The sequence below is a fragment of the Eubalaena glacialis genome, chromosome X (genome assembly GCF_028564815.1).
Source record: "Eubalaena glacialis isolate mEubGla1 chromosome X, mEubGla1.1.hap2.+ XY, whole genome shotgun sequence".
Taxonomy (NCBI): domain Eukaryota; kingdom Metazoa; phylum Chordata; class Mammalia; order Artiodactyla; family Balaenidae; genus Eubalaena; species Eubalaena glacialis.
The window spans coordinates 102,356,826-102,371,419 of NC_083736.1; the positions used below are offsets into that span (position 1 = coordinate 102,356,826).

Consider the following 14,594-nt stretch of genomic DNA (forward strand, 5'->3'; position numbering starts at 1 on the left):
GTTATAATTGTGTTGGACTCAATTGTCTTTCAACTTTGTAATTATTTTGATGAACCTAATTGTACAACTTATGGATGCCAAAACTGTATCCCAAATAAATACATGTTAACATTTTGCCTTTAGCCAATAAGAAGAAAGAGAAAGAACGCCCAGAGATCTCTCTTCCTTCAGACTTTGAACATACGATTCATGTGGGGTTTGATGCAGTCACCGGGGAATTCACTGTAAGTAAGCTCCTTATTTTGTTTTGTAAGGCATGAAAAGATTCCTTTGTGAAAATAGGTTTGAAGGAAGAATTGCCACGTCCCAAAATGTCAGACTTGATGTCTTTGGTGATTTCAAGGAAGATGGACTTTGCCTAGACAATCACAGATGGAACTAGAGAGTGGCAAGAGTATTGGCAAAATTATTTTGTCCATCTTAACAAAAACGTCTGATCGCGGTTAGCCTTCAACTTGATTGAAAATGCTAATTTACCGTGGCACAGGAGATGTAGTCCAGAGAGACTCAGCTTGAGCCTGTTCTTTATCACTTGAAGTGAATCAGAGAACCATTGACTCAACTTGGCCCGTGAAGACAGTCTATCTGAATAATTCAGGCTTTACAATGGAACCTGGATTACCCAGATAAGTTAACCACACTAACCAAAAATCTCTGTAAAATTGACCTTTTCTTCCCTTTGATTTCAAGAACATAGCTTATTTTTAGGCTTATTTACAGGTATATTTTGTAGACATTCAAAACAACAGACCCCATGTTTCAGGAAGAAATATTGATGGCTGTATCGTATGCTTTAGTGGTTATATGCTTACTTTATATTTGTATATATGTGTGTGTATATATATATATATATATATACACACACATATATACAAATATAATATATATACCTAATGCACAATAAATACCAATAAGAATTCTCCAGAAAGACTATAGCTATAGATCCAGTCTTTCTTTGGATATTTTTAGTGCTCAAATAGCACATGATCTCAGATCTATGATATTTTATACCTTTTTTTTTTTTTTAAAGATCTGGCATCTTTCTTTTAGATGGATGAAGGAAAAGATGTGGCTAGAAACATGTCCTCAGGAAGATTAACTACTTTTTCATACTAGTAAGGACCTCAATCAAAATGTGCATTCTGAGATAATGAGTAATTTTGAATGCATTCTGGAAAAAAAAATCTTTGATAGAACCATCACCATTAATTCTTGGATTCTTAAACCAGAGAGAAATTTAGGTATTAAATAATTAAATTTCCTATTTCATAACATGATGGTTAGTGAGTAGACTGTGTCATAAGATTAAATTTTTAAAAAGAAGGAACAAATTAATTTGATTTGGAGAATCAAACCATGTTTCTGAACTGACAAATTACCTTCTTTTTTCAATTCCGGAAGTAAGCAGTGTGAGAATGAAATGGAAACTGACTAAACATCTTAGCCTTGTAAAGTGATGTGAGCTGATTGTATGTTCTCAGTAGCAAGCAGAAGAGAACGTTAAGAAGTGCTGACATTGATAAAGTTGAGATACTGGTTTAACCAATTTCATCATTGGAGTCAGAGACATTATTCAAATGGCCTTGAGTTTGAGCCCAACCTCTGTTCTTTGCTGTATTTGAGAATATTCTGTTAGCTACACTTAGAAAATATAACCTCACTGTCACCACTACCACCACCATCATCACCACCCAAAACAAAAAATATTTATATATATTTTTATAATCTGAACAAGTTTCGATTTTTAAAAAATCATAAACAAAGAGATGACTATTTTTTCTGATGTTTGAAACAGTGAAAGCACTGAATCATTATAAGTTTTATCTTACAAATCTTCCCTTTTTTATTTTAAGAACTGTCTTTCCAGTTTTGACCTTTTTGTTTTCCACGTGCTTTTCTTCTGTTTAATCTTTTCTTCTGTTTTATTGTTGTCATTCCATATTTCTCTGTTCTTTTATTCTTCCTTTTTGTTTTCTGATGTGAAAATTTTCCCCTCCACTATTCTCATGTGATATTCTGGTTCCTTTCCAATTTTTAAATTTTTTCCACTCTTTCCTACTTGCTTGACATCTTCCGATACAATTTCTCTATCTTTAGCTTTTCCTTTGTTCTTTATGGGTTCTGAATGGAAATGAAGGAAAGTGAATCACCATCATCTTGCTGACTGGAGACCAGCCATTTTCACTTTGCTGTCAGTTAGATCCCCAAGAATCAACCAGAGAGGGGTGGGGTGGGATGTGTGATGGGCAGTCTTTCCAATTGTGAAAAACAGTTTGATGCAACTGAACCAAACCAAACAAGAACCTTTCCCCTCCTCCCAAAAACCTAATATAAAGTAAAGTGTTTGGATGCAATTGTTAGAAATCCACTGAATATATAGATAAGACACAGACTAAATTTGGAAATCTGATGTACTTTATTGTCGCTGTGATAATCTTTCATAACTATTTGTCCCCACATTGTTTTCTAAAGATACCAAATGCTGCCCTTTTTTTCTTTTTACTATTTTAACCTATGATTTATATTTACTAACTTTAAAAATACCAAATGATAATAAGCTTTTAAAAGTCATTTTATTGGTAGGATTTAGAATGGGGTCTTAATCGCCCCAGTACCACTAATTGGTTGTGTGTGTGTATGTGTGTGTATGTGTGTGTGTGTGTGTGCGTGTGTTCACGTGGAGGGGGAGGGACATATTACTAAATTTGATCATTACAGTTGTTGAGGTTGAATTTTGAGCAATCTGTTGAACTGTCGAGTCCAGTTGTCTCACAAGGGCCTGTTATTTGGGATATTTGGACACTGGTTTGATGTATTGCTTGGTGCTTACCCTTTGGCTGATTGGCCCATAAAACCTTGTACACTTGGTCACACACTTGGACCCTGAGGTTAAAATTAGGTTGGGAGGTGAGATTTGGGGTATGAAACTATTATAAGTCCTTACCCTTTATATTGCCATTTTTGTCCCAAATACTTCAGAACTCCCCCTTCCAGACCTCTAGACCTGTGACGGTCGCTTCAAGTCAATCAGAGGGAAAAATGGTATGAGTGATATAAATTATCATTTCTTATGATAAGATAAATGCTTGGCCTGTTGTATCATGCTGCCATTCTCCTGGGCTACACTGGACAATCCCCAGCTTGATGTACATCTAGTTGTTATTACATACGTGGTCAGGCGTTGACATGTGCTTCTGCTTCTGAAGCTCACACTTTTAGGTCTCCATTAGCTATCTGACTTCTGGGGTTTGTACCTCAATTTGGAGTAATGAGTTATGGCTTTCTGATTACGTGCCTTTATGGCATACATTCAAATTGAAGTGTCAGGTTTCATTGATGAACTGGTTTATCTCAACTTAAAAAAGGAAAAAAAGAAATTATGTCAGCAGTGTAGTCACGTGGTAAGTATAGTTGTCTGGAGGATCTTTTGCAATTGACAGCAGCTTTTCCTGCTGTCTAGTGATCACAAGACTATTATCACAAAAGTTTAGAAGTGCCATGAGTATGTATAATAACTGCAAATATTCTAATGATTATGGTAATGATCATGCCAGTGATGTCTGCTCTGGTGGTTATGTGCAATGCATACCTGGTTTTGTAACACTTAATAACTCCTTTGGCCATTACAGTATTAACCAAATGCTATTAATTGCACTTAGAATCAGAACTGGGATCATGCATGGGCTCCTGAGTTCACATTTTTGGCTTAAGGCTTTAGCATCAAATTGCGTGATGAATGCATGTAAAAGTGTCCTTTCACTGTGCTTGGAGTAACCCCAAATGCCAGGAATCAAAGACCTGTATCCCAAGTCAAATCAGTTGGGTCAAAGCATGTTTCTGTAGCATTGGAAATATCATCTTTATTTAGACAAAGCTGTTACCTTATATCTGATCTTATTTTGTGGGAAGTGGGACTTTAGAACTGCGGCATTAAAATGGAGATTATTCATAATATGGTTTGAAACGAAATGGTTTCCCTTTCCCTGGTCTAAATGTCTAAGAAATTCAAACATCGAGTCTGGCTGTGTGGGAAATCCTTAATCTAGTTTTCTCTAAGCCAGCCACGACTTTAGCTCCAAAATACAGAAGAATCACCTTAATGAGAACAGGTTAAATTCAGCATCACCATATACCTCTTCTTTGAATTTTAGCCATACAGACACTTCCAATGTGAAATTGAAAATGGTTCACCAGAATTGGGAACTGAAATTTGTAAGTTCATCACATGGCCATTGGCTACCTGTGATCACCCAGTCGTAAAAACAACTTACAAATTATTGTTGAAGCTTTTCATGATGCCATCCTTCTTCCCTCCAAATTCATGTTTCTGCCTTTTAGTAATTTCTCCAGTCATTTAATGGTAATCCTTATTATTGCATATTTATGGAGGAAGCATCTGGCCAAAAGTGGAACTATGCATCCAAACTTTGGAACATTGTTGTTTTCTCTGTTTTCTTAAATCTGTTGTCCTGTAGCCTGTCCTGCCCCTGATTTAGTTAATACCTCCCTATTTTCATAACCGCCCCACTTTAGAAGGGATTAACCCCTCCCCATTCAGACCCATTGGTTTCATCTCCTCCCACCTTCTAAGTTGTCCCACATTCTGTTTTAACTTTCTTTTCTTTCTTTATTTACGTCCATTACAGCCAGATCTCTATGGCTCACAGATGTGCCCAGGGAAGCTCCCAGAGGTGCGTCACAGGCCCAAAAGAAGCTTGCATCAAAGTGCTTCTTTGAGATGTCATAGCACTGCAGCAGCAGGTTCATGTGTGTGCAGTAGAGTTGTTGCTTGGCTTATCTCACTTTTCTGTTGTCATTCCCAAACTCTGGAGGCCCACGTCACACATTGTTTTGCCGAGACTTCATAGGACAAAGCCACGTAAATTGTGTCTAGATGCACTTCAGGAAGAGTGTGTCTGTTTCTCGCTCCAAGTTCTCTTGGAGGTTGGATAATTATGAAATGGGGACATCTGTAGGCCGAACATGTAGGAAAGAATGCTGAACGCTCAATACAAAGCTAACCTCTCTGTGTAATTTTTGCAATTCTCCTTGGTTAGATTGCCAAACACTCCCTCCTCTCTGCTCTAAATGCTTCAGATTATTGCAAATTTTCAGAAGGCTTTGGCACGGTTGCCACTGTCCCCAGGTTCTATGTGGCCAATGACCGAAGTGGGGAGGAGGGGATGGGGGGAGGAGAGGAGAAAGCTGCAGGGAAAATGTTACTATTTAGCACCCCTGTGGTGATTGCTCGTTCATGATTCTATTTTTGTCTCCTCTCAATCCCCCTTTATATTAAAGCTCTAGACCCCGCCCCCCCAAAATTACATTTGATAACCACAGAGTATGAACTGACCAAGGGTGAGGCTTTACTTTTATTCTAAAAGATATTCGGATTCCAGCATGCCCAGAAACAGCTTATGTTATTCCAGTCATATAAAATCTATTGATCTGCACTGTACTACGCTGTGCACAAATTTAGAGAAGTCTTGCTATGTCTGCCCTGAGTCGCCAGAAAAAATAAGCTAAGCCGTAAACGTCATTTCATGGATGAGCAGAGTTAATATGGAGGTGATTTTCATGCGCTTTTTTTTTTTCTATCACAGTCATACTCCCACCCACCCTTTTTAAGTTGGATCCTAGTTTTACCTATGTGTTTTAATTCGAGAAGAGAATGATTGCATTATTAAGTTACTAACTTTAAATCTAGAGTGTAACTTCAGTTTCCCAAGTGTAATCCTACAGGTAGCATGGGCTTCTTGGTGAAGAACTTTACTGGCACATGAAAATGCAGCTGCTGAATGTGCTGAGCTGCCATTCTTTCCCTTTGGTTGTCCACAGGGAATTCCTGAGCAATGGGCACGATTACTCCAAACCTCCAACATAACAAAGCTGGAACAGAAGAAGAACCCCCAAGCCGTTCTAGATGTTCTCAAATTCTATGATTCCAAAGAAACAGTCAACAACCAGAAGTACATGAGCTTTACGTCAGGAGGTAAGCGGAAATCTAGGATATCAAAAAGTGAAGAAGTGGGACTTCCCTGGCGGTCCAGTGGTTAGGACTCGGCGCTTCCATGGCAGGGGGCCCGGGTTTGATCCCTGGTCTGGAACCAAGATCCCAAAAGCCGCGCGGTGCAGCCAAAAAAAAAAAAAAAAAAAAGTGAAGAAGTAATTCCAATCTCAGAACCTCAGGATTAGAACAGAATGCCTGGAGGGTATTCGAAGCCAGTTCAAGTTCCTTTTCTGAATGACTTCAACGTAAGTCAACCAAAAGATGAGTTGGAAGTTGAAGTTGATGTTAGGAGATTTACAGTACTTGGGTGATTTTAGAACTCAAATAAGGAAATTGTTCAGTGAAGCAGTAGTTGTCAGTTTGAATCAGCAATCACAATTGTTGTTTTGTCTCTTCACTGGCATGAAGACACTGAGTCACTTAGGATCAGGCCTTGTCATGCGTTTAGGAAGTAAGAGGTGTCTGGATCAAACCCTGGTCTCTTGAAATTTATTTTATCCCTTAGATACACTGAATTGCACGCACCATGATGACACAGCACAAATTTTGTGGTTGCTGGGTTATTTTGATCTGACTGCAAAATCAGACTTAAAAAAAGAAATCATGTCTTGGTATTTATAAGAGATTGACATGGCCACGTTCCTGCCATATCTCGACTTCATTTGCTAGCGTGTAGACCCAGCCTTTGTTTGAAGGTTTGATGTCCAAATTTGCATTGTAAGCAACTGAAAAAATATACCAAGCAATTATTTTGCATTGTGAAAAAGATGATCTGGGTTGCGTCTCTAAAACAATTTGTTATTTTACATCTAAAGAAAAGAAGAGAATACTATCATTAGTGCTCCAGCTATAAAGAGCCCCTACTTCTTGGCATTGGTTTTAGTACAGGGCACATTTTCAGAATTTGTTCTTTATTCCACGTTGCCACTGCTTTTTAACCCTTTTGTTTTTATGTGTCGAATTCTCTCCGTTTATAAAGATGAAATCCTGAAAAAACTATGTTAGAACTCGACAGTAGCTGAGTTATTTGCTCTATTCTGAAACTCACCATATGTTTTCTTGTTGCTCTCGTGTTGAGGCTAACTAATAGCATAGGAGGGGAAGGGGAGGAAGGGAAGGGGAAAGGAAAGAAGGGTGGAAGGGAGGAAGGGAAATGAGGGAGGGAGGAGGAGAGGGAAGGAGGAAGTCGGGGAGAAATTCTGGATATAGACGTGTAAAATCATGCCAGTCAGGAGTAGGTTATCTCAACATTCCTCAGTATAGATGAGATTCACTGGAGGCCTTCATTAAGATCTATAAAATGGGGTGGCGAGAATATGGTGATGATATAAGGGTGTGAGCTATTTTAAGAAAAACTAGTCATTTGTCATAGTATCTATTTAATACTGAATCAGAAAATTTCCTTCTGGTCAAACACATGCAGTTTTTTTAAGCATGGTCTCTAAATGAGGCAGTCTTTATGAAACAAAGGTAATATCTTTATCTTCACTTTTCAGATAAAAGCGCACATGGATACATAGCAGCCCATCCTTCGGTAAGTGAAAAATTGAAAGCACTTTTGTATGATCGGTGTTTCCAGTGGTCCAACAGAACACAATTGTGCAGATCCTGTTTTTAGATACACATAGAATCCTTTAAAAATATTTTAAAGGTATAATTTAGATACATAAAATTCACCCATTTTTAAGTGTACAGTTTGATGAGTTTTAGTAAATTTATACACCTGTGCTACCATCACCACAATCTAGTTTTCGAACACTTTCATCACCCCAATAAGATCTCCCAGGTCTGCCTAGAGTTAACCCCCATCCACCCCACCCTAGCCCTAGGCCATCACTAATCTGGTTTTATAGATTTGTCTTTCTGGACATTTCAAGTGTAAGTGAAAGAATACAGTATATGTCCTTTTGGGATTGGCTTTTCTCTCAGCATAATGCTCTTAGGATTCATCCAAGTTGTTGTATTGTATCAATAGCTTGTTCCTTTTTATTGCTAAGTGGTATTCCATGGTATGGCTCTACTGCTATTTAACAATTTACCCATTGAAGGATTTCTAGACTGTTTACAGTTTTGGGCGTTTATAAATAAAGCTACTATGAAAATTCACGCATAAGTCTTTACATAGACAAATGTTTCTATTTCTTTTACATATAGAATCTTGAAAATAATCATCGTAATGATAGAAACTTCTCTTTACTGAACAAATGTGCCAGGCACTAGGCTAATAATACTTTGTATTCACTTAACCATTCCTACAACCCAATGAGGTAAGTCTTATAATTGTCTCCATTTTACAGATGTGGTTCAGAGAGGTGAAATAACTTGTCTAAGGTCATACCACTACATCTTTTGGTGTCACCTGTTCCAACAAAGTGAGACTTTGCCCAAAGTCACATAGATAGTTTTATCAGAGAAGTGACTAGAAAATAAGCAACCTAGCTCAAGGGCCTTGGAAGTGCTATAGTATCTGAAAGAATACCCATACACAGAAAACAGTCTTAGGCAAGGCTTCCCTTTACATGATTTTCATTTTGATATTCTGATAGAAATTATTTCCTGCCTCATTTGCTTCCTTTGGAGTGAAATAATTAGCATTAGTGAAAGTTTCCTCACCGCTTATTCAGAGTCATGGATAATCAAGCTGATTCTTCCTTTTATAGAGGACAAATGCTGGCCTGCTTGATGTCACCCTGGGCAGCCAGTGTGACAGCAGTAAATCATTTCTGGTAAAAACTAAAGGCTCTGAGATAATATGGCAGTGCCTCAAAAATTTAGAAGAGAATTACCACGTGATCCAGCAGTTGCACTTCTGGATATATACCCAGAAGAACTGAAAGCAGGGTCTTGAACAGATATTTGAACACCCATATTCACAGCAGCATTACTCATAGCAACCAGAAGGTGGAAGCAACCCAAGTGTCCATCAACAGATGAACGAATAAACAAAAGTGGTATATCCATACAATGGAATATTATTCAGCCTTAAAAAGGAAGGAAATCCTTACATAGGCTACAACATGGATGAACCTTTAAGACATTATGCTAAGTGAAATAATCCAGTCACAAAAAGACAAATACCGTATGATTCTACCTATATGAGGTATCGAGAGTAGTCAATATCATAGATACAGAAAGTGATTGCTGGGTGAGGTGGAAATGGGGTGGTGTTGTTTAATGGGTACAAAGTTTTAGTTTTGCAAGATGAAAAGAATTCTGGAGATGGATAGCAGGGATGGATGCACAACAATATGAATATATGTAACACCCCTGGACTATACACTTACAAACGGTTAAGATGGTAAATTTTATGTTATGTCTATTTTACCACAACTAAAAAGAAAACTTAAAAGAGTAAAGGCTCTGGGCATAGGTGTTTAGTCTTATTCCTCCACTTACAAGCTGAGCCACTTTGAGAAAGTGGCTCAGCTTCTGTGACCCTCTCTTTCCTCAGCCTTTAACTGGGAATAATAACAGTACCTACCTCCTAAAACGTGTATGAATATTGAATATGCTAATGCATATAATATACTTAGTACATTACCTAGCACATACTATGTGTTTATTAAATGTAAGCTACTGTTGCTACTATTTGTAGATGGCAACAAAGACGAAAACTCATTCTCTCCATGCATGAGACTTGTCTGAGGCCATGGTACTGGTGCCTTGTTCAGAATTCTCAGAACAGAGCAGAATGTAGCCCTTCTTTTCTCACTGGTCATTGCCCTCCTTTTGCTTCTTTGCCATGACAGCTTCCTGGGCCTCACTGAAAACAGCACGTGAAGGGAGATAATAGCAAACTGGGAAAGACAAAAATACCAACCTTCCATGAGCAACGCATACCTTACCTCCCTTGATTTAATTACTGTCATTATTGTGCAATACTAGATAAGTATCTTGACAAAGAAATAGTTGTTATCTTTTCAGGTCGTCAGTTATTTTAAACACCAACCTGCTAGGATAGTCTGTGTGTTGGTTTTCATTTTTGTAAACAGCTTATAGCTCCTAGGATATTGGCCTTTTTTTTTTAGCTTGCTTCTATTGGTTTTACTTGCAGAATTAAAACTAAATCTACATAATGTTCAAAATATTCCATCAGATCAGAAAAAGAAAACTCATGAACTCACTGTTTGGAGATAAAACAACTGGATATTCACTTATTTAACATGTATTTATCAAGTGCCTCCTTATAAGCACTAGGAAATTTGGAACTCAGTCTGGTAAGGGAGAAGTATGAACATAAAGAAGCACAGTACCATATGGATCATGTTACATACCATAAAATATGTCCATACGCTATGAGAATTCAAAGAAGGGAGCTTACTTTTAGCTGGGGAGGGAAAAGGAAGCAGGCCCTCCTCTTCAAGGGCTTAAGCTCAGTGCCTAGTACAAAATAGGCACTTGGTACGTATTTGTTGAATATTGAATTAGAAAATGCTTCATAGAAAAGGTGGAATTTGAACTAGATCTTGAAGGTCAGATGCGATTTGGATCTGTGAAGATAAGGAAGGGCATTCTAAGCAAAGGGAAAGCATGATAAAGGGCAGGGTAGTGAAAAGAGCAAGGGGACAAGGGGGTATGGGTTTGAATGAAGACTGAGATGCAAGAAAAGGAATCATAGGAGTTAAGCCTTGAAAGTTAAGTTGGAGCCAAATCATAGAAGCCCTTAAATGGTATTCTAAGGAATCTGGCCTATGTAAGTGTACAGTGGGAAGCCCTTGAAGTTTTGTGGAGCAGGAGAGTTAGGTGATTAAAGCTTATGCTTTAGAAGAGTGATCTGATCGCAAATGTCCAGAATGAATTAAGGACAGAAGGTAAGACTGGATGCAGGGAGACTGACTGGGGAAATATTGCAAGCATCCAAGGCCAGAGGTGATGAGGGCCTACGTGAGATAGTGGCAGTGGGAATGGAGATTAGATTTAAATTCCAAAGATGTTTAGGTTATTGATTAGATGTTGGAGGAAAGGTTGAGGTCAGAGATGATTGCAGGCTTTGGATGCTATGTGGGTGGCCAAAAAGATGAGGGTATTATCTTTCAGGAGATGCATATTTCTGGGAGAAGATGCTGAGTCTCCTACTGGACAGTTTGAGTTCGAAGGTTTGGCAAGACTTCCAGATGGAGATAATTGATTAGGCTACTTGAGTAAGGCTGGGTTTCTATTGATTGAATGAACTGAATTTAGACCCTTAAGGTCAGGTTGGATCACTTCTTTGGGGCTCAGTAACTTGGGACTGGGGAATTGCACCTTGTGTTCTCCTTATGGCTCTAGGGGGAGATTGCACTTAACACTGCTTGCGCTTTTGTTGCATTAGAAACACTCCCAGTAGACCTAGCTATTCTACAGGATGTGATTTAATGGTATTGACTACCCCTTCTCGACATAGCCTGAATTGCTCACAAGTTTTGGCATCTTCTAGTAGCCTGGGTGGGAATCAAAATAGAAACAATGTTATATTCACTAAATGTGTTAAACTAATGGCAATATAATTAATAATGAATTTAGCGATGCCTCTCATAGTCATATGAATCTGCTTTACTGCCCACTCGTGATAGCTTCTTTGGTATTAGTGTTATTAAACGCTAGATGCTGTTCAGGGATCTACTCTTCAATTTGAGGCTACTTTGAAATTTGTGTATATTTATTGTACTATTGAGAGTGAAGTAATGCATTCAGAATCCTGAGTGGAAGGTAACAGCAATAATATGAATATGCCGTGATTTGTGCCTAGAGAAACTGGGTGTACGTGTGACAGATGACACTTTTTTGATTTACAGTACTGGCTTATTTTGTTCATCTACATTAGTGCTTTTTAAAAATTTCAGTATGCATTAGAATTGCCTGGATAGCCTGTTAAAATGCAGATTCTAGGGCTCCATTCCCAGAGTAGAATGGAGCCCTGAAATCTGTATTGTAAACAAGCAACCAAGAGGGGATCTCAGACCACACTTAGCATTATCTAAAGTCTCCAAAGTCCTTACTTCTTCTTTCTTCGACTTTTAACAATTAAGCTCAAAGAAAGGAGAGCTTCCTAAGGTAGTTCCTCTAGCTGGTGTATTCTCTAGAGCAGGGTTTGCAACTTGGAGTCCATGAATGGGCTTCAGAAGACCTATGAACTCTTGAAATTATATGTAAAAATATGTGTCTACCTGTATTTTTCTGGGGAGATAGGCCAAACCCTTTAGAATTGGAAATGAGTCCAAGACCCAATCAGGTTAACAATAACCTGCCTTGCTTGACTGAATGTGTGGCATGATGACTGTCAAAAATACTTAATTTCAAAAAGACAAAAAATTCCTTACTTGATATCCATCTGTCTCTATTTTTACAAGTTTAGACATGCTAGACATAGTAATCCTCAGCCTGGAAGGAAGAGTGTAGCAACATTATAACTTTGACTTCCCCAAAGACCATCAAAAAAAGCTGTTAATCAAGCAAAGCTAAGTTTATTATACTTACAGGAGCAAGAAAGAGCACTGCCAGTGTCTTAGAAAGGGGATGTCAAGGGAGAATATCTATAGGGTTTTGGAGCACGGCTGTGTGATGTTGAAGCAGGTCTCGCGAGACCAGAAACGAGTTAGGACTGTGCAGTGTTTCTGATAAAGTAACTTTGGATTGGGGAATACAGCAAAGTGAGGGTCTTGAATAGAGTTTTAGTGAGCAAGCTGTTGTTATTCTTAATAAGTAAATTACTTCAGTTGGTTCAGTCTTATCTTCCAAGAACAAGTGTTTCTTAAAGTGAGAAGCTAAGTTATTTTGGCTTGTTCTCAGTATTGTGTAACATAAGAACGGGAAAATATGCTCTATCTTGATATTGTTTAACACAGGGAAAAGAAAGTATGCCCAGCCCCAGTGTTATTTACACAGGGATGGAAAATCTGTGGAAAAAATACACAGGAGCAAGAAATTATGTTAATTTCAATTCTTAGTACCAAGGCCTGGTATCTATGTGTAATGCTGGGTAGTTAATGCTCCCTGGCCCAACCAACATCCAAAACGTAATGTCCACTGAAGGTCACACATTCTTTCCAACCAACCAACATGGCAGCATAGTGTTTGGTCCCAGATAAACAGACATGTATCTTCTTCCTGCCCTGTAAACCCTCAAAGGATGAAAATCTTTAGGTTTTCGAATAGTCCTTTAGTCCATCCTTAGAGACTGGAATGTCCCCATATGAAATTAGAGTAGTGAGGATAGTAATGAATGTTAAGAATCAGTCCGTGAAATTTTGCAGGTGGATCTTCTCTAGTAAATTAGCAAGAACTGAAATGTGCAACTTGGCCAGTAGGCACTGGTTGGTCTTTGTACCAGTTTAAGGGTTGGGCCATTTTTAGATCCTCATAGGCTGTATATACACTCTCACTTATGGAGGACATGTGATGCATTGTATCAAATATATCAAGTATATTAAAGGGCCTCTATACCCTACTTTTTATTTTTGCTATAAACTTTTAAAAGTAATTTTTAAAATGTTAATTTTGAGATTATTTGATCATAAGTAGCACTTAATTTATGGTTAGGTGTAATTTCTTAGAAATCATTGTGAATACTCAAAAATTGTTGCTAAATAGAGCAGCCTAACCTATAATTTGTTTTTTAATATAATGAAATTTCTATAAATACTTAATTTAAATGACTAATTAATTAAGTTGACATATATTATACTTAACAGACATTTAATTAGACATTAACTGACTTAAATTTTATCGTTTTCTTGTGGCATTTTGGAGCTGATGATTTATTTCTGAGTTCAAATATTTTCATAAGCCCACGTAAAGCATATTATTCCTAGGCATGGTTCATATTGCCTAATGAATAAAATAGCATTGTTTGCCATATAGAAACTAGTCAATTTATATGCAGCTTCTGCCCATCTACCAAGGAACAGTGATTAGTTGCATTCTGGATCCCAGCTGGCATAAGATAGAGTAGAAGTTTCTGGAACAAAATAATATCAAAGCAAATACCATTAATCCAAAGGCAACTTCTCCCTGTGCCCTGAGGTGCCCTGAAGAATTAGTCTTTCACAAAAAGAAACTGATTTTTTATCTAGAAATATAACATCATTAATATATGTTGCTATCCACGCAGCCACAACCCAATGTAATAGCCCAGCTGTTTTGGCTAAACTAAGAATAAATATGCTGTACACCTGAAACTAACACAACATTTTTAGTCAACTATACTCCAATATAAAATAAAAATTAAAAAAAGAATAGAAAAACAATATCAAGTAAGCATATAAACTTCAATCTATAAACCACTCAGCGTATATATCAGGCAATCAAATATTCTTTCAAATTAATAAATTCTAAGTTGTCTTGTCACAGTATATAAATCTTGCTGGCTCCAATAAGATATATGGTTATACCTATTACACCACCGTAGGTTTATACATGATTATAGAAAATCCACAGTGAATTTAAATCAGACTGAGGTCCTTCGATGTAACAGTCTATTAGTAGGCTGTCTGTTTCTGCCTCAGGAACTTTGTCCTCGAGGAATGAAAATTCTTTTTAGTCTCCAAAGAAGATATACAGATTGCCAACAAACACATAAAAGAATGCTCAATATCACTAATCATTA

At 37.6% G+C, this 14,594-nt stretch overlaps 1 protein-coding gene across 11 annotated transcripts in view; it reads left to right on the forward strand.

Moving 5' to 3' along the window:
- The window catches only part of PAK3 (p21 (RAC1) activated kinase 3), a 272,619-nt gene that overhangs the window by 205,645 nt on the left and 52,380 nt on the right, over positions 1–14,594 (forward strand). For all 11 annotated transcript variants that reach the window (XM_061179278.1, XM_061179267.1, XM_061179272.1 and 8 more), the window contains 3 exons: positions 124–224; positions 5,839–5,992; positions 7,507–7,544. In XM_061179278.1, coding sequence (XP_061035261.1) covers positions 124–224; positions 5,839–5,992; positions 7,507–7,544 — 293 coding nt within the window. The remainder of the gene's footprint in view (positions 1–123; positions 225–5,838; positions 5,993–7,506; positions 7,545–14,594) is intronic.